The sequence below is a fragment of the Crocodylus porosus genome, unplaced genomic scaffold, assembly GCF_001723895.1.
Source record: "Crocodylus porosus isolate Cpor-Errol unplaced genomic scaffold, CroPor_comp1, whole genome shotgun sequence".
Lineage (NCBI taxonomy): Eukaryota > Metazoa > Chordata > Crocodylia > Crocodylidae > Crocodylus > Crocodylus porosus.
The window spans coordinates 4,018,493-4,037,623 of record NW_017728906.1 but is presented as its reverse complement, the minus strand read 5'-3'; the positions used below and the strand labels follow the sequence as shown (position 1 = coordinate 4,037,623).

General features: G+C 41.7%; 1 protein-coding gene and 1 long non-coding RNA gene across 5 annotated transcripts in view; one reads left to right on the top strand and one right to left on the bottom strand.

Moving 5' to 3' along the window:
* Nucleotides 1–4,631: 4,631 nt before the first annotated feature.
* Nucleotides 4,632–19,131, bottom strand: part of CD47 (CD47 molecule) — a 46,137-nt gene continuing 31,637 nt past the window's right edge. For 2 of the 4 annotated variants that reach the window (XM_019528615.1, XM_019528616.1), the window contains 4 exons: nucleotides 15,790–15,879; nucleotides 13,792–13,823; nucleotides 10,107–10,131; nucleotides 4,632–6,940 (listed from right to left, as the gene is read on the bottom strand). In XM_019528615.1, the coding sequence (XP_019384160.1) occupies nucleotides 6,855–6,940; nucleotides 10,107–10,131; nucleotides 13,792–13,823; nucleotides 15,790–15,879 (233 nt within the window). In that variant the 3' untranslated portion in view covers nucleotides 4,632–6,854. Of the gene's footprint in view, nucleotides 6,941–9,460; nucleotides 9,489–10,106; nucleotides 10,132–13,791; nucleotides 13,824–15,789; nucleotides 15,880–19,131 lie in introns of all 4 variants that reach the window. The other 2 variants (XM_019528617.1, XM_019528618.1) reach the window with 2 other exon arrangements.
* The window catches only part of LOC109305621, a 12,907-nt gene continuing 722 nt past the window's right edge, over nucleotides 6,947–19,131 (top strand). The window contains exons 1-2 of the long non-coding RNA XR_002099654.1: nucleotides 6,947–9,081; nucleotides 14,197–14,199. This is a non-coding gene — a long non-coding RNA (uncharacterized LOC109305621). The remainder of the gene's footprint in view (nucleotides 9,082–14,196; nucleotides 14,200–19,131) is intronic.

The following is a 19,131-nucleotide window of genomic DNA, read 5'->3' as shown; positions in this document are numbered from 1 at the left end:
TCACTCGCTTAGGGCACTGAGAGAGGTGGATGGGCTGTGCCTGCATCTCAGCCACTTTTTATACTGTGCTTGTGTAATATTTATATGCCAACATCTCTGTCAATGATTGGGCTGAATCTCAGTAGATCAACTTAGTCTGATCCTCTCTTTGTCTCAAGCTACCTATTCTACCACTTGCGAAAAAGCTACTGAGAGATGCGTCTTGGTTTCATGAGAGCTGGAGGATGAGATGGCTTTCAACTAATATGGCAGCAGGCCTTAGTACAATACAAATGGAACAACAGGGCAAAGCACTCCTCCCAAACAGGTTTCATGCATGCAGATGAAATTCTCATAGTGTAGTTTCCTCTGTACATACATTTAGCAGGGAAAAAATGTATACTTTGGTTGTACTGTATGATAATATATGTTACTTTTACTTTCTTTAATTTGTTAACATATTTGGAGATGAGCTAAGTCAAAGAGCGATGCTTTTGGTCTGTGGGCTCTACAGCCTTTATGAGCATGTTGTAATTTCTCAGAAACAGGAGTGGCTGGGGGGAAATGGTGCAGTAATAAGATAAGGGCTAGTATGCAACCCAATGAAGCATAGAAGGCACAATGTATTTGGGATATGGGAGTGGCCTATAACCCATTTTGTACACATAAATTGTACATTTCCTGCATGTAACAATGTCCAGGTGTAAAGGTTTGTGTGCCCATCTCACTAGCTTAAGTGCCAGGTTTTGAGCCATCGTTCACAATCCTATACTGGCTCAAACCACAGCTCCAAGGGGTGTCAGCAGGTCAGTTTTGTAACCGTCATTTGATTTTGATCCAGATGAGGAAGTGGCGTTGCAGACAAGTGACAGCTGCGTGTGTGTGTGGTGGGGATTCTCCCCGAAGCAGAAATCCCGTCTGTGCTGATTCATCAACCTCAAACTCTAACTACCTGTAATGGACTTCTAAAAAAAAAAAGCTCATCTTTCTTAAAAGATAGTGTACCTTGCACCAGTTTAAGGTTTGTTAGCCCTGCAAGAAAGGTTGGAGCCTGCGTTTTACTCTGAGCACACTGGCTTATTATACTGATGACCCTGGATCATGTCCTGTCTCTGTGGGACGGGAAGCCAGCCTTCTGCCAGGCTACTGCCTGAGTCTTTTGTTAAACTATTACTTTGCATGGCATGAGGGGACACAAGTGTGTGTTTTGTTGCTTGTTTGTAAAGAGTATCCTCTTAACCTCATAGTTAAGACTCAGCTAAGAATGGCAGCCCCCAAGCCCTCAAGGGCCCTCCTCGAAAAGGGAACAAGGAAGGTGGTGGCTGCTGCTGCTGCTGGTGATGTCCCCTCTGGGGATGAAAGCAGTTACTTCTGCCAGAGTCTGTGGGGAAATCTGACACTCCCCCATCCTGTATTGGCAGTTAAAACAATCACAAAGCATCACAATTTGCTTTTCACTTTGAAGGGAGGCTAACAGGTATGTCCCTGGATGGAAAGAGAGAGACAGTGATCAAGCACATGCATCTATTCCTTCACAGATGATGGAAGGCGTCAGGACCTACATTTGTCTAAAGCAGCGGTGTTGAACGTAAGGCCTGCAGGCCAGACCTGGCCTATGGGTTAGGACTAGAGCCCTGACCCTCTGAGCTGGCCCCACGTGGTGGTCCCAGGCTGTCCATGGCATGGGACACCCACTGTCCGTGGCACCTGGTCTGGACTCCACACTGGCTGGCATGTGCTATGCATAGCGCACAGCTTGGGCCCAGCTCCAGGAGCTCTGCACAAAGGGTCAGTCCCAGTCCAGCTCGCAGAGCACCTCAGCAACACATGTAGCCCTCTGCGCTGGATGAGTTTGACATCCGGGTCTACGGAGACTCTTTCCTGCGGGATGCTTCTCTTTAGAAAGGACTCTGAAGATGGTCAGAGATATCATTTTCTTTCTTTCTTTTGCTCTCTCCCTAGAACTCATTATTTAAAGGCTGCCTGAGGCAAGCACCACATCTTTCCTTTCCCTTCCCAGAGAGGATTTGAACTCCTTTCACTCCTTCAGAGATAACTGTAACCATGATGCCACAGTGCATTTTGGAAGAAACAATACCTCCATTCCTTCCCTTGAAACTGTTCTTCTTGGCACAGCCTAATTAAAAAGTTCCCCCCTCCACCGCTACACACACACACGCATGCATACCCCCACCTTCTTTCTGGTGAGAGCATTCAGGAAAGATTAAACATCCTTCTGCTTCTGAGCAATTTTAAAACACCTTTCCGTTACTTCCTAAGGATGCTGCTTAACTAACCACAAGGCATTTTACCTGTATCAACTGACAGGCCTTCCCGTTGAAGCCGGTATGCTCTGGATAGCCAAGTAGTTATCAAGAGTTAAAACTTCTATTAGCTTCATGTTTTCCCCCTTTGAGTAACTGTCCCCACTTTCACTGTGGGTGACCTCCTCCATACATCTGGAGGCATGACACTACTTGGCCTTAAGGCAAATAGGCCTAGCCCTCCAACTGTGTCTGCTATGGGATAGCGTTCATTAATGGTATGTGTTGAGCTCCAGGGGGAGCAGGCGCTACAGCTGCCACATGGAGGCATTGATGGGATGACTCCCAGTCACAGCAGATGGTTCTTCCTTGGCAGTCTTAAACTACAGTTCTACCATGGCAGTATACACAGCTCCAGCTCAGCAAGCTCCTAGTAGGCTTACGTAGCCTGACATTCATTTAGACAATCTGAACGTACTTACTGAACGTACGACAATCTGTGCCTTTGTCTCCCTTAGTTGTGACAACAGCCACAGAGACTTTTGGAAGAGCTGGTTCTATTCAGATGGCAGGTCAAAGTACTCTCACCATCAATTAACTGTAGAGAAGATTTAGCTCAAATGAAATGAAGCTTAGGAAAATGCACAGGAAAATGAACTTTCTGACTCTGGTGAAGGTTAGAGAGCTCCTGGGCAGTAATTTTGGATGAAGAATTCAGGCAATTTATCTGGCTAAGTAATATAGAAAAGATCCACCGTGAGTGCTTGGATCTTGCCCACTATTCCACGGACAGAAAAATAACAAACATCACCAACAGCTTCACTGGACATCCCTTTTAGGCTGAGAGTAAGTTCAGATCTCACTGAGGGACCTTCACCAAGCCCTTCAGGACCCAGAGGGCATCTCAGCTTCATGCTCCGAAGGTGTCTCCCTCATTTACAGCCAGGCTTGAAAGGCACTAAGGTTAAGTCTGGCATGTGGGTCAACCTGTGCTACATGCACAGCCTCTCTGTGCCTGCCACTGATGATTGCATTACCATTTTAGTCTCAGCCTCAGTGACCCAGAATGGAGGGAAAAATTCATGAGCCTGGTCTGCCTTCATCCCATGATCAGCATGCAAGACAGCACTCACAGATCAACCAAGAAAGTTTCATTCAGAACAGAGATATTCTTGTACAGTAGGAAAACTTCTACCAGACATGCCAACTTGGCAAACTGGACCAGATTCTTTAACTAGTATGGTTGAGGAATATTTCCCTAACTGGTCTTCTCTTCTGGTGCACTGGGTTACTTACTAGAACTCAGGTATGTTGATGTTAGAATCCAGTTTGCCCAACATCCACTAGACGAGAGCTGAGCTGTATTTTCCAGCTGAAGTGTAGACCTCTTGGGAGCCAAATTTGAACCAGGAAGCTAACTTTTGCATTCCATCCTTGGAAGTAGGGCTAGTCTGGGTTCCCACTTCTGCTGCTCAGATTTGTTATGCATTTTACAATAGCAATTCATTAAAAATATGTAATGTATCCTGGGGCAAAATCCAGAACTTGTCATCACATGCAGAAGCAGGTGCCATCATTGCTAGGCTACGAAGTCATACGCCTCCTTTCTTGCTGTCCTGAATTGCTAACTCTTAGATATCCAGTGAGCTGCTTTTAACAGGCATGGAGGGGAATGGGACAGTTTACATATGGATAACTTCAAGGAAGATGTATTGATGCCACTGGGAAAATCTTCCTCTTTCTCAGAGACTTGCTTAACTAACATAGTTTAAAAGTTTCCTTTCCAAATAATTAGCACTCATTTAAATAATTAAAAGATTTAGTTTTAACGGACACCAGACTGCAGGAACACATGCTCAGTGTTACAACCCAGGTGAGGGCTGCCAGCCCCTTTGTCAGGTGATTAATGTCTCTTACCAGATGGCCCATTGCTGTGATGTTCAGACTTAAAACTTGTTTGTTGCATCTTTGTGCAGAATCATAAAGATTGAACTACCCTCCCACTATTAACTCTGTGGTGTGTGTAAGGCTTTTCTAATCACCTGCCTTGGCTGTTATCTCAGTATGGAGGCAAGGCAGCAGCTGAACAAGCTCCATGTTCAGAGCTCAGGAGCAAGTTACCTCCTCCCTGTCAAGTGGAATTTATAAGCTGTTTTGAGACATGTCCCAGGTCATACTCAAGAGTAATACAATCTAAGCTACTTCTCTTGTTGTAGTGATTTTACATTTGCAATAGAAATGTTTGTGGCAACTTACATTGTTTAAAGCACTTTTGCAATTTACACAGCTATTATGATAAAAGAAAAAAAAATAGATCAACACTCCTTGAAACAACTCCTTTCTGATGCTGTTAAAACAGTTGATGTCTGTGGCAAGAAAACTCACAAAAACAACTTAAAATGGTTTTATTTTAAGTATTATATTAGCACAATATTTACAAAAATTATGTTTCATAAATAAAAATGTCTTTTTGGGTAAAGATTGCAAAGACTCAAAGTGTCAAATAGAGAGGATTTGGTTTAATATATACAGAAAAATTGGAATCACACAGTCATAAACAACTTTGGTTTTTAAATTACTGGTGGGGAAATGTTAATTAATTGACTTTCTGAAAATAACACACTTTTTAACTGGTACCTAACAGAAACCCAAAGCAGAGCCCTTACACACAGCAGCATGGTGGGTTTTTCACTTCCTAAAACAATTAGTACACATGAACATAATGAGGAACAGTCAGTTAAATAATCTATTAAAAGAATTTGGCCTCACCACAACAGAGGCTACAAAACTTGTGATTCTGCTGCAGTCTGCCCTTCCACATACAAATAGCTTTACAATAACTAAGCATACCAGTTTGCTAAGACAAAACGATCACAACAGCATTCCGCTTTTCAAAGCTTACTAAAGCAGTGAACTGCAGAACTTGCAGCCTATAAATCACAAGAGGGAAATCCATAACTGAAGATGAGCTGGAAATGGCAGTGAAATCCCTGTACTGACTCCCATTAATGATCAAGTGTCTCCCAGATGTATATGGATTGCTACAATGATGGAGGCCAAACCAAAGCATTTGCATATGGATGTAAAACAAATGTATACGAATTCTTCAATGACAAATGCTGCCCAGTCCTTAAACATGTACTCACATAAATAACTGTGACACATATGATTAATCTCACTGATATCCCAGGAGGGCTGCAGCTTGGGTTTCCTTACAGCCTGTGCACTGGGATTATTTGTGTACAAAGGCTATAGGATCAGACTCCCCCAACCTGCTCAAGTTAATCCTATCTAAAGGAAGGTCCCTGGATCTATTTGCCACATGCCCCCCGAGCCCTTGGAATGGATTTATATAAAAGGCTCTACCATGTAAATAGGCCACCTGAATGTGACGCATCAACCAAACATTCTGGCTTTTAACCTTGTCAAACCACTGGAAACCTACAGAAATATGCATCTCAAAATTCTATTAAATGATGACATTTCATCAAACTGTTGAAATGGGTTAAAAAAGAGAAGGTCCCTTGAAATGCACAAATCATGAAGACCTGACTCTACATAACTTATTACTGATTCTTTATCTGTGACACTTGCATACATACACAAACTGAGTTTCCTCATATTTCATCAGCTGCTGCTACTTTTTACTTGAAACAGCCTGTTTGTGAAAGACCAGTGGAATCACAAGCTTATGAACTGTAATTTAGTTTCTGCTTCTACATGTGTATTCTTGGCAAAAAAAAATCCAACTCTCTCTTTTGAAATGTGGCATTACTGCTAGAGAATGATTCTTATTCTTCTGAAGAAGCATCAGTCAGTTTTAAAATTTCAGCTTGTTAAGAAAAAGCCTAAGATTTGTCCCAGTACCACACACTGTACAGTATGAACATTAAGGGCCACATTCAGCATGGGAATCAATAATCTGTAACTCCTGGGCTGAATCTGGCTCTAAGAATTGAGTACTACTGAATCAAACAATACAAAAAGAGGCACAGAAAACTCTCATTGGACTAAGAAATATTGCTCACCAAAGCACACGTAACTACTGTCTATACAGAGGAGTTACTAGTATGTGGAAGAAGGATGACTTGGGTAGTCTTTTTTAAAAAAAGCTTGGGAATAAAGCTCTTGTTGATGTCATTGTGTGTATGTAATTACAAGAACAATTTTTTCCTAATGTTTTGCTGAAAGTGGGAGGAGCAATATTTATACGATAACCACCATCCCATTTATACTATAAAAGCATGAACTTACCTTGCCCATGCACACAAATAAAAATACTAATAGTTTAAATGCTATTACTGCCTTTGGGCCTGGTCTGGCCCACTCTCAAAGCAGTGACTGGTGATGGGTTTTTTGACAAGGATACCACTAACACTGGCACTATTGGGAGCATCTTGTGGTAGGCAAAAAGTACTTTTTGTATGCTCACACTTGCCCACCCCATACAAACCAAAAACAGAAAAGAATAAACTCATGTGGGTATACAACACATGTTTCTCTCTAAGCTGCTGTGACTATAAAATTACATCATGGAAATCATTTCAGCACTTTTTCCACACATGCAAAACAACTAGTTTCCTGATTTTCTTCTCTTTGAGCAGTGCATCGTCAAGGCCACGGTGTATGAACAAGTGTGTTTCTTTTCCACATATCACCATCTCTGTAGCAGATTCCATCACCTTCTACAAGTGATTCTGGAAATATAAATCACAGAACAGTAAGTTATTATACAAGAACATTCCAATTAGCAAGGTCATTTGTACTGCCTGTCAAAATTCATACATTAGCTATCTGATTTTTTCTTTACAGCAGGCAAGTTTTTTGCTTAGAAAAATGAGGGAAGGATGGCATAGTCTTGAGTTAGATGCAGTACAGGCAGCTGCTGTTCAGCTCCCTGAACAGCTCTGGCACTGTCTCAAGCTCTGGTCTGTAAAAAGATCACTATTCTTCTCGGGGGGGGGGGGGATTTTAAAAGACAGAAATGGCGTAAGACAACTAACTGTTTGCTTGAGTCAATGGGAATTGTGTTTCTCATTGACCTTCATACCTTTAAAACTCTTCCCAATATCAGAAGATGTAGATGTAGATGTTGTGAAGATTTCTGACATGCACAAATAGGATCCTGGGAGAAACCTAACAATGCCTTTTAACGTTATGTCCTAAAGTAGAATTCCAACTTTGGCTAGCAGGAGTGAAAAGCTATTGCACCGATTCTATCGCTCTTTGATTCAAATTTAATAACAGATTAAAAAAGAAAGCCAATGGAACAGAAATATTGTCTGTCTTTTTATATTAGGTCACTATCAAGGAAAAAATAAAAGTGTTAACAGCTGAAGTAGGAGTTACAGACCCTTCCTCTGAGACTTCTACTCTCACTACTTCAGTCATGCCAAATGACTGATGTAGAATTCATCACCCTAAGGAATGCTGGTTCCATTATTCTCTGAACCACACTAACAGATGCATGTTGGTTTAGAAAACAGATCTTGTTGTGTAGTTGTGTGAATCACATAATAAGCATAGCAAAGAATGGAATGTACTATTAAATGAATGTAACTAGCATGCAAGACAGTTCTGAAGCCTGATGACATTTTTTATCAGTAAAATAAGAGTTAGCTACAAATGACTGATAGCTTCAATCCATGCTTTCCACATGTCATACATTATAAAATTGATTAGAAAAGCACTATACAAATTCAGAACTCCTTGGTTCCTTTTTTGGCTAGCAAGAGTGATATTTTGATTAGGTAGTAGTAGGCTCAGGATTTGGCAGTTCTCTTGAACTTGTGCACAGTCTCCAGGAGCAGTAAAATATGCTTAGTGTCAACTACGAAAAATATGCTCGCTCATTGTCAAGTACTGCTCGTATGGGTGGTGAATGAAAGAGAAGGGTAACAGATTAGCAGGAAAGTAAGAATACAAGACAACTATAAAAGGCCAGTATTTTTGCATAAGGGGGCCTAAAAATAGCCCAGCCTTATTTTCAGAGGTGTCAGGCAGCTTCTTTTGTCAGGGGTAGCTGTAGATGGTCAGCATCTTTAAAAGTTGGGCCACATAGTTTAGGAGGTGTTTTGAAAATCTGGGTCCAAGAATCCCAGAGCACAGGCACAAATAAACTCTATCTATCTGTGGAGAGCATGGCAAATCCACAAGTCCTAAAAAAAATTCTCAACTGGAAGAAATCTTAAAATTGGACCAAGGTATAAAACGCCTGGTTCCATATCAAAGTTTCTGACTTACAAGATCATAATTGTTTTTTCTTACTTGCAAAAACAAGGCAACAGAAAATAGAATTCACTGTTAAAACTAAAATGTGAATTATGGTACTCATTTTTAAAAATAATACTAGTAAAAACAAATAGCAAACTAAAAATGTAAAAAGTGTTGCTTGAAATTTTTTCCCCTCAAAACTAAAACGAAATAATTCCCCACACATTCTCAGAATAAAAGATTAGAATGGAAAAAATGGGTTTTTAAAAGGGACATTGCCAAATGTAGGAGTCATTTTAAAATGATTTTTGTAGTACTACTGCTTATAATCATTACAGCAGATTGGAGAGTAAAACAGAAAATTTACATTTTTTTAACAGATTAATGTTTTACACTGCTCTCTGGATAGGTTACAGTCACTATTTAGATCTCATGTACAGGTTGAGTTTTTTTGGTCAAGATGCTATAGATAGATGACTGAAAAATTAGGAAAATCATTTTGCAGCAAGTAAAATCCAATTATGTACAGAGGGGTTTAATTAAACCTGACTTTTGTTAACATATACTGGCTCAGGGCAAGAAGAGCTCCTTTGTGGTTTGCAATTTAACAACACCAACACTCCTGGTGAGCGCTCTCAGCTTTTACATGTCTGGGTCTTGCCAAAGAGACCTCCAGCAAAACATGGAAGCTAAAACTGTACGTTTCTCTTATTTCCAAGATAAAAACAGCAGGGAAAACTCCTAGTATTTTAAAACTTTTAGATTTCTATATGCAACATTTTATAAAGAACAAAGAAAGAGTACAAACACTACCCCCCAAGCAGATTTCTTCAGGTAATCTCTAGTATTTTAGTACAACACAGTAACACTTCATCAAGGCTGGTACTTTTTTTTTTAAAATCCATATCCTGAATTGCGTGCATGTAGTGATTATTAATATTAATACTTGGAAATTTGGAAGTTAAAACCCCCCCCACTAAAGCCACAGGTAAAGTTCAACTCACCATCATTCCAACATCACTCCTTTTGCATCTTTAAAAGCCAAGTAAAGGATTAGTAATTAGCCAAGCAAGTTAGACATGTTTCATGATTAGTATTCAGATTAGTATTAAAGCAGATAATGAGTCACTACTACTTCCCAGCATGCCAATTAATGAAGACATCTCAGGGTGCCCTTTCCTCCACTGCAAAATTCCCCTGCTGCACACAGGCACTATCAGAGCTCCTCACTACTATAATGAAACCCTCCCTAACCAAACTACAGGGAGAAGAAATAATATGAATTGGAATGAGACGTTTTGCCTCAGACCACTCTGAAGGCTCCTACTTATCCCCTAAAATGCCCCCATGAGGAGTATTGGCTGAACCACAGATTTCACAAAGGGACATCCCTTTTCCTCTTGGCAAAGCAGACAGGGTAGAAAGCAATATTTTAGGAAGCGATGCCAACAGCTAGTAGGTATAAACTGCCAAAAGTTGCAGGCATTTCCCCAACTCAGGAACCAATTCTTATTGACTCAGGAAGCTGAACATTTTGAAACACCTTTCCCACATGTGACAGAGCTAAGTTTAACAACTATGCTTCTGACCCATCTTCAAAAGGCCTCACATAACCCCCTTTATTAAACATAAGATTTTGTCACCACCTACCATTAAGTGGTTCTTCTACAGATTTCTGCAAAATATTTAAAAATATATATATGTATAAAAAGCCTTCATGTCTATTTTTGGCTCGCCACAGTTAAATTACTCTAATTGACATATACAGTAAGTAGTGATTCTACAAAATGAAAGAAGAAGCTGAAAGTTAATATGATCAACAACCAGGGTTATGGGGGAGAGGGGAATCAGTCTGTTAAGACCAGCATTATCTTCATGTTATTCCTGCCCCACAAGGAATCTCATTTTCTTCTCAAGAGATTTTGAAATGGCAGCAAGTATGCAGACACTACTTCTACAAAGTGAAATGGCAACTGCTGCTTCACTTTTTCTTCAGTTTTCCTTCAATTTTGTTAATGATGCAGAAAGCAAGCAGCACCAAGGGTTAAATCAAGCAGAGAGTATCATCTCCTCAGGAGAGATTCCAAACATGTATGCATTTAATCTGGAAGAAACTAGCCCAAGGCAGAAATAACATGGAAAAATAGGAAAGGATTAACTAAAACAAACAGGTCCCACCCCTCCTATTCAGAATGGCTCCCGTTCAGTTAAAGAACTGGTTTAAAATTTTTCTCCATGAACAATAAGAAGTGGAGTTATCTGATAGCAAGGTTACCTCAACCACTAGATTACACAGAACAAAAGCTTTGATTTGAATGGAAACTGACTGTCCATTTATAAATCTCTTCAAACCACAGCAATACTTTCTGAATGCCCCTCCAGGAAGATGGACAACATATAAACAGTCCAGATGTTCACCCTGCCTTTGTTTCCTCCCGTCTTCCCACCAATTTTGTCTCCCACATGTTTCCAGGCACAGATTACTACCTGGATCAGATTACTTCCTGGATTACTACCTGGATCAATGGTTCTCTACCTTTTAAAATTCAAGGCACCCATTGTTCAGCTCAAGGCACCCCCTCCAAAAATGCCAGCGCTTACTTTTTACCCACTTTTTGACTGTATAAAAATACTACAGGAATTCTTCTGTAGCAAAGACTTCAGAAAGACCATACCAAGTTAGGATGTTTTTAACACTGTGTTCTTATTTGAAATTTCTGGGCATTTATAGATGTGCTTGGCGGCAAGGAATTTTTAAAGGGCCCTGGCATCCCACTAATTAAAGTGCCTCAAGTGTCATGTCTATGTGTCCCCACACTGAAAACCGGTAGTGGGTGCATTTTAACTAAAGCTCATTGAGCGAGCTTTAGTTAAAATGTCCCTTCTGCCATTTTCAGTGTGGGGATGCTGATGCCCATGATGCTGGAGTCTGTTTCAACATGCTGTAATTGCAGCACGTCGGAGCAGCCTCAATGCACATGTATAGGCACCCTCTGAGTTTATCTTGTGAATCACATTTGCACATACAACAGCACTAAAATTACATGGCACCCCATGGCATCCTGGTTGAGAATCACTAACCTAGACCCTACACTGCAGTACTATCTAGTAAACTGTTGTGGGATACAGCTAAATATCCAGTGCAGAAAGATCCAAAAATGAAAGACTGATTGCAATTGCTTAAGAAAAAGGAGGCAGCTTTTCAGAGACTAACCCTGCAATTAGTTTTCAAGCTTTTGGGTTTTTTAAGGATTTCATTATGAACTCCAGTACAATATCCAAATTGGGCCATGCTTTTAAATAACTAAGGCCCCTTCTACAGATATTGCAGTTGGTCAACTGCAATTAACTGAAACTAGCTATATGTGCAAAGTACCCATCATCCCATAAAACATAAAACTACAAATAAGACAGATCTCAAAAATGTGTAACAATTTGATAGCTGGTTGCTATCCAGCGTTAAATTTGCACATTAAGCAGGGTCTCCCTTGCAGCAGGGAGTCCCATCAGCTGACTGGGCTGTGGATTGTGGTGCGCAAGGCAAGGGAGCAGCAGACAGAGAGGGCAGGAGATGCCTGAGCCCCTCTCTCCGTGCCAGGCAGGAATGATGACTGAGGCCAGCTGGGCAATCCAGCTCCATTGTGCGGGGCTTCCCGTGGCTGGGAAAGTGACAGTTGCTGGGGGAAGTGGTAGTAAGTGGGATGGGGAAGCTGCAGCTGGGGGCTACAACTCCCAGCTGCCTTCTACCTGGCTGGCACAATCAGCAGCTACCTGTGGGCAGCTGAGGGGATAGAAGACAGCCAGAGCAGGGGCCAGGGCAGATGCAGGCAGGAGCATGGGGTGGTTAGAGGCAGAAGTGCAGGGTGAACTGCCCCAGGTAGGTGTGGGAGGGGCTCAGCCCAATGCAAAGTTTCAAGGAGCAGCCGCAGGCTAGAAGGTAGGGTGGACTGCACCTACACCACTCGGGCAAGCTCTGTCCCTTCCCTCCCCATCCACCCTGGCCAGCTTCCAGGACCTAGTGCTTGGGCAGCCCCCCACATGAACACATCCAGCTGGCCCTACACATCAACACTCCAACCACATACTCTATAATACCCACCCACACCACAATACCCACACTCCACCATATCCACACAAATATACCCCATACCACCGCAACACACACCCTACCATATCCACATGCACACCCCCCACAACCAGATGGAGGGGAAGTGTTCCCAATCAAGGGGTGGATCCTCTTATGTCAGGGTCCACATGATGGGGACAAGAGATTCTGGAATCAACATGGCAGCGAGTAGGACAAGGTTTGGTGTCAGGTGGGTAAGCTCTCTCATGTCATGGACCATGTGGCAAGGCAGGATTTCTAGTTCCAAGATAACAAGTCTCCCTCCCCAAAGGAGTACTTCCAGAGCAAGGGGAGGGAGTTCTGATGGCAAAGGTCAGGGATTAGAGGTGGGACTTCCAATCCCAAAATGGCAACCAGGACCCATCAAGGGGTGGGGCTTAGCAGTTTCATAAGGGGTGCACCCTTGCAGTTCTTGACAGCTCACCAAAAGTCATTAAGTGGCCCTTTAACTTGGTCTTGGAAAACTAAAAAAAATAGCCAGATCACAAACATTCACCTACAGGCAATGCTGCACAGGGCTATAATAACTGCAGATTTAAAATGCCATTGGCTTGTAACACCAAGACTACATCCTCCAATAATAAAAAATGACATAGTTATTCTGTGTGATCTAAAAACAGTAACCCTGCTTTCAGATAGTTTTTTTCCCAACACTAGTGACATTATAAAGATTATAAAAAGTATAATATTAATGTTGTTAACAAAAGTATTTAAGGTCAGGAGAGTGAAAAACCTAAGCAAAAAAATTGCAATTTAGGATTTTTTAAACAAGTCATTTAATGGAGAACTGCTGTTTATAAAGTCTTTGAAACACATACTTCTAAAAAAAAATAACTGAAGGTCTCTATCAATCAACACAAGAAGTACAGAATGGCAAAAAGAACCACAGTCTCTCATGGACTCCCAGCTATGACATGGTCCTTCTAATCTGCAGTTGGGTAGATGGTTCTGTCTCCATGCCCACTTCAGTCCTCAGCCTGTCATGTACATTACCCACATGGGATTCAATTACTGTGGTCTAGACATATTAGGAACAGGGCTAAGGCCACCAATTCACTTAACACAGACCATTGGACAGCTGTCATATAGCAGTAACTTTTGCTTGCTACCAACCTGGTCTGAATTCGAACTAGCGGAGAAAGGCTCAGTATCTCACTACCAATCCCCTGAGCCATCTAGTCACCCCAAATTTATTAATTTTAAGCTTACCCTTGGAGGTTGATGATCTTTCGTGTTGGAACCTAAAATTCAAATGAATTCAACATTTAAGTCAAGAAAAATGATTTACCAATTACAAAATTCAGAGGAAAACAAATGAAAATGAATTATAGTCTCAGCTCTTCTTATTCAGAACAACTTTCAACAATCTTTGAACTTTATGGGACCGCACTTTGCCTGTACAGAAACTATGCTTCATGTGTTGAATTCAACTAAAGTAATTCAAGATTCATGAATAAAACAGGTACTACTGTAGTATGGAAATTTTGCATGGACAGATAGGGAGCTGTGCTTAATAATGATACATTTTCTATTGGTTTGGCCAACTACTGCATGAATCTGTCAATAAAATTCACCCAACCACCTCCCTAAACCTTGTTAGTAAGATTCACTCAGGTAGTCTAGTGACATCAAACCATAAGAGAAAGGCTAACCAAGTCAGACCACTGCTACCCAGCTTCAGAATAATTCTACCTGTAGGTATGCAAAGGCAATTTCCAGCAAAGTCAACAGATATTGCCTGTGTCACTGTTTGAAAGCTAGACTCAGACTGTCACTTTTGGTCTGAGTGAATGCCTTCAGAAGTTAAGCTGGATGCCCTCCCTTCTCCTTGCATGGACTCTTATGTTTCTTTTCTTTTAGGCCACGTCCAGAGGAAGAGCACCCTGGATAAGCTGCAGTTACTTAACAGTTCGCACTGGAGCATGCCTCAATACCCTCACCAGCACCTTCCTGTTGGGAGCCTGTGACCAGCTGGCTCTCTCAAACCAAAGTAGTTATTTTCTCCTACTGTTGACACAGAAATATGAGAGAATAGGATTTTAACACAAAATATATAAATGCACCGCTCTCACACTAAGCTCTAAACCCCCACACTTCCACATGGAACTTGCCCTTGTAGATGCTGCTGCATCAAGCTTTTCTGTCAGTTGTCAGTGGGTTCTCCACACCCTTTCCACTCTATTTACAGGAGTGACTTTTTAACTATTTGAAGTCCTTTTCATCTTTCAGCTCCCAGCCAAGGCAAAATAAGTCTTGTAACTTTGACTGAAGCCGAGAAGTAGCAATTTCTCAGCTAATAACTTAGGCACTGCAGTTTTTCCACAGTCCTATTAAAGTAAAACAAATATATGCAACTAATAAGAGACAGAAGTCTTTTAGTCTTATGCAGTATTTAATAGTTACTGATCAGCGTTAGTCTCAGTCTTTTACAGCCTGCATATATTCAAGAGCAGAATACATTTCAGAAGTACATCTATTAATACACAAGGGGGAAAAAGCAGTTTCTCTCTCATGCCAACGCTAAAATCTCCTTCTGCATCTATGTACTAACATTCCATGTGAATCATTTTAGATATTCATGTCTTAATGCACCCTTTGGTCTATTACCTCAATAAGTTTGCTCCCTACACTCTGTGTTCCAAAAGTGCATAAGGTAAGGCATTTTTCTGACCCCATTAACTTGATACCAGTACTGCATGGGAAGATTAATCTGGGAAATAAGACTGGAATTTAAAAAAAACAAAAAGAAAAAAACACACACACACACACACACACACACACACACACACACACACACACACACACACACACACACACACACACTGCCAGATACTGCCACAAAATAAGTTCTATAAATATCTTGCTGGCCACCAACTTCCTTGGCAGCTTGGCTTTGTATAACACATGTGAATCATAATGCTCACTTGAGAAAATATTCAGAGTATTTACCATTCAATGGGGGAAAGGACTTTGCAGAGGAAGGGTGCCACAGAGAAGAGGGAAACAGGCAAAAAGAGAAAAGCAAGACCTCTGCTCAGTGTACAGGCCCTGTATCTTTTTTTAAAACAATGCAACTTAGCAGACCACATGCTGTTTTTAACCCTTACATGCACCTCCAAAACATCTAAATTTAGAGATGTGTTCTTTTTCTTGACATTCTTATTCAAATACTAGAAAAATTAAGGTAAAATATTCATTTCCACTTACCAATACAAATAAAAGCCAAGGAAATCAATGCTGCAAAGGCCATAATGGCTAAGCCAGCAATCACAACAGAACCCTGTGCTGGAGGACAAGCTGTTGAAAACAAAGGAAACACTTAATATTTATTTTGAATGGTGTAAAGCCACATATAAGATGGCCTTCCTTATTGAATTTCTTGTTTATAACCTGATCCTTCCTTTTCAGCTGGTTAAAATCAATTACTTAATTTATCTGCTTGACAGGTATGCAAAAATCCTTTGTAATCTCAGGAAGATGTCCATAAACATATAAAATCATTGCAGATCTGTTCCGTGCTCCTTTAGTTGTCATATTAATATTCTACAGTCATTATCTGTAATTACCATACTTACTCAAATCTAAGATTAGGTTTCCACCCCAATCAGCATGGAGGAGGGGAGGGAAGAAGCAAATGTCCCTTACCTTAGTTCTGTGTCCAAAGTAGCAGGGGATGGGGCAGACAGTTAGTTCAGCTCTGACTCTGGCCCTTGAGCCTGGGTCAGAGCCACTCAGACCCAAAACATCTGCCTACCCCATTCGTCTCTGCAGCTTTTGCTCCCCATTCCTCTGCCCTTTTCCCTCCCTTGCTGTCAAGCTCAGCTCTGGCTCGGGCTGAATTCTCTCTTGGGCATAGAGCACATGGAAACTCTGTCCCCTGTGTGGGCAATTAGCAGCACCAATACTTCTGTGTAGTCCAGCAGGAGCTGTGATTCCACATGCTGTGATCCATAACTCATGAGGGAATATAGTCTGATTAGCATTTGCAAGTATGGAGGTGGGGGGGAGGGTGCAGGTGGCAGGGGAAGGAAAGCTGCAGGGGAAGAAGTTGTGGGGGGGAGGACAAAGGGGCCACCTGATGCTCCAGCCACTACTTTCCTTGATGTCAGAGTGGTTTAGGGGGACAAATTTAAGGCAACACTCCAATCATATATTCTATAACTGGAAAATTATAACTAATTTATACATTTTCCACATATAGGATCTAATTATTATGGGAGGAGGGGATCTTAAATTCAGGGTCATCTTAGATTTGGATAAATAAGGTACATGTACTTTCAGTTATCCAAGAGTTTTCTCCCTCCAGTTCAAACTTCTATCCCAAGTATTTAAAGTAGTCTTGCAATGTAATGCAATTAAAATTACTTTGTCAAAAACTCTAACAAAGTATACTGTAAACATTTTGGGCCAACATCTAAAGACTGCAGACATACCTCAGATTTACAGACACAGGTACAATAGAATTTGACTATTACAATCTGACTCAATCATCTTCCATCCAAAATACCCACCCCACTCTAAGAAAGATGCTTAAGTACTTCTCTGAACAAAGATTATTATTTTTTTGGTGCTATTTAACTTTTGAATTATTTATAAAGAGATTGAGCAAAACATTAGGAAACATTTATGAAGTTCAACTCTTGCGCTGTGGATGGGACTTGCTTGGAGGAAAAAAGAAATCACTTGTGTTTTAAATACATTATATACTATTACAACTATAGGGTCCTGGTGGGATCCTACCTATGACTGGGCAGTACGCATTGAGGACTATAGGTTTTACAGATGGGACAGAATAGGAAGGAAAAGGGGGCCAGGGGGACGGGAGGTTGCTCCCTATGTTAAGGAGCTCTTTACACCTACCCTAATCAAAATGGGATCATAGGAGGAGAAAGTGGAGGCATTGTGGGTTAGGATACATGGAGGTCAACAGGAAAGGGAACTGGTGGTGGGGGTCTGCTACAGATCACCTCATCAAGAGGAAGAGCTAGACTTGGTATTCCTGAGGCAGTTCTCAGAGGCCGTATGGTCTAGGGATGTGGTTGTCATGGGGGACCTAAACTACCCTGACTTTTGCTGGGAGGAGCAGTCAGCGAAATCTAACCTGTCATGTAGGTTCTTAACCTGCTTACAGGACCTTCACCTAATGCAGGAAGTATATGGTCCCACTTGGGGGAATGCCTTACTGGACTTGGTGTTGGCTGCAGGGGATGAGATGGTAGGGGAGCTACAGATTTGTGGTCACCTTGGGGACAGTGACCACCAAACAATCGAATTCACCATATGGCGTAAAGTGGGTAAGACAATTGGTAGGGTGGAAGTACTTGACTTTAGGGAGGCTAACTTCAGTGTGCTCAGGAATCTAGTCAATGAGGCACTGCAGGATACGAGTATTGGCAAGATGGGAGTCCAGGAAGGGTGGTCATTCCTAAAGGAAGTGATCCTTTGGGCACAGAGGGAGACGATCTCAGTGTGAGGGAAAGCAGGGGAAGGGGCCAAAAAACTTCCTTGGCTAAACAGAGAAATCCAGGGGAGCCTAAGGGCAAAAAAGGAGGCATAATAAGCAGTGGAACCAGGGGGAAGCTACCAAGGAGAAGTATATCTACTTGGCCTGCACTTGCAGAGGGGCAGTTAGAAAGGCCAAAGCAACTACAGAGCTGAGGCTGGCAACACAGATTAAAGACAGCAAAAAGTCGTCTTTTTTTTTTTTTTAAGGTATGTAGGGAGTAAAAGGAAGGCGCAGGACAGCATAGGACCCCTACTGAACAAGAAGGAGCAATTAGTGACATACAAGGGGGACAAGGCTGAGCTCTTCAATGAAGTTTTGCCCCAGTGTTCCTGAACAAGGGTCAAAATAAATCTCCTAATGGGTTCTTAGATGGGCATCAAGGGACACCAGCCCACCAACTGTTGATGCTGACTTGGTGGGAGGGATGTCTTTAAGTCAGCAGGCCCGGATGAGCTGCATCCAAGAGTACTGAAGGAATTGGCTAGTGTCATAGCAGAACCACAGGCACGGCTGTTTGAACACTCGTGGTGTTCAGGTCAGGTCCCAGAGGACTGGAAAAGGGCCAGTGTGGTCCCTATTTTCAAGAACAGGAGGAAGAAGGATCTGAGTAATTATAGGCCAGTCAGTCTCACCGCCATCCTTGGAAAAGTCTTTGAAAAGATTATTAAGAATCATATTTGTGGGATCCACCAGGAAAAATTATGCAGTAGGGCAACCAGCATGGATTTGTAGCAGGTAGATCATTACTGACTAATCTGGTTTCATTTTATGACCAGGTCACAAAATGCTTAGACACAGGAGTAGAGATGGATGTTGTTTTCCTCGATTTTAGGAATGCCTTCAATACAGTATCTCATCCCATTCTAATAAATAAATTAAGCTGTGACTTAGATGTTTACATGGTCTGGTGGGTGGCAAATTGGCTTGGGAGGGGTCGCACCCAGAGAGTGATTCATAGATTCATAGATTCATAGATGCTAGGGTCGGAAGGGACCTCAATGGATCATCGAGTCCGACCCCCTGCATAAGCAGGAAAGAGTGCT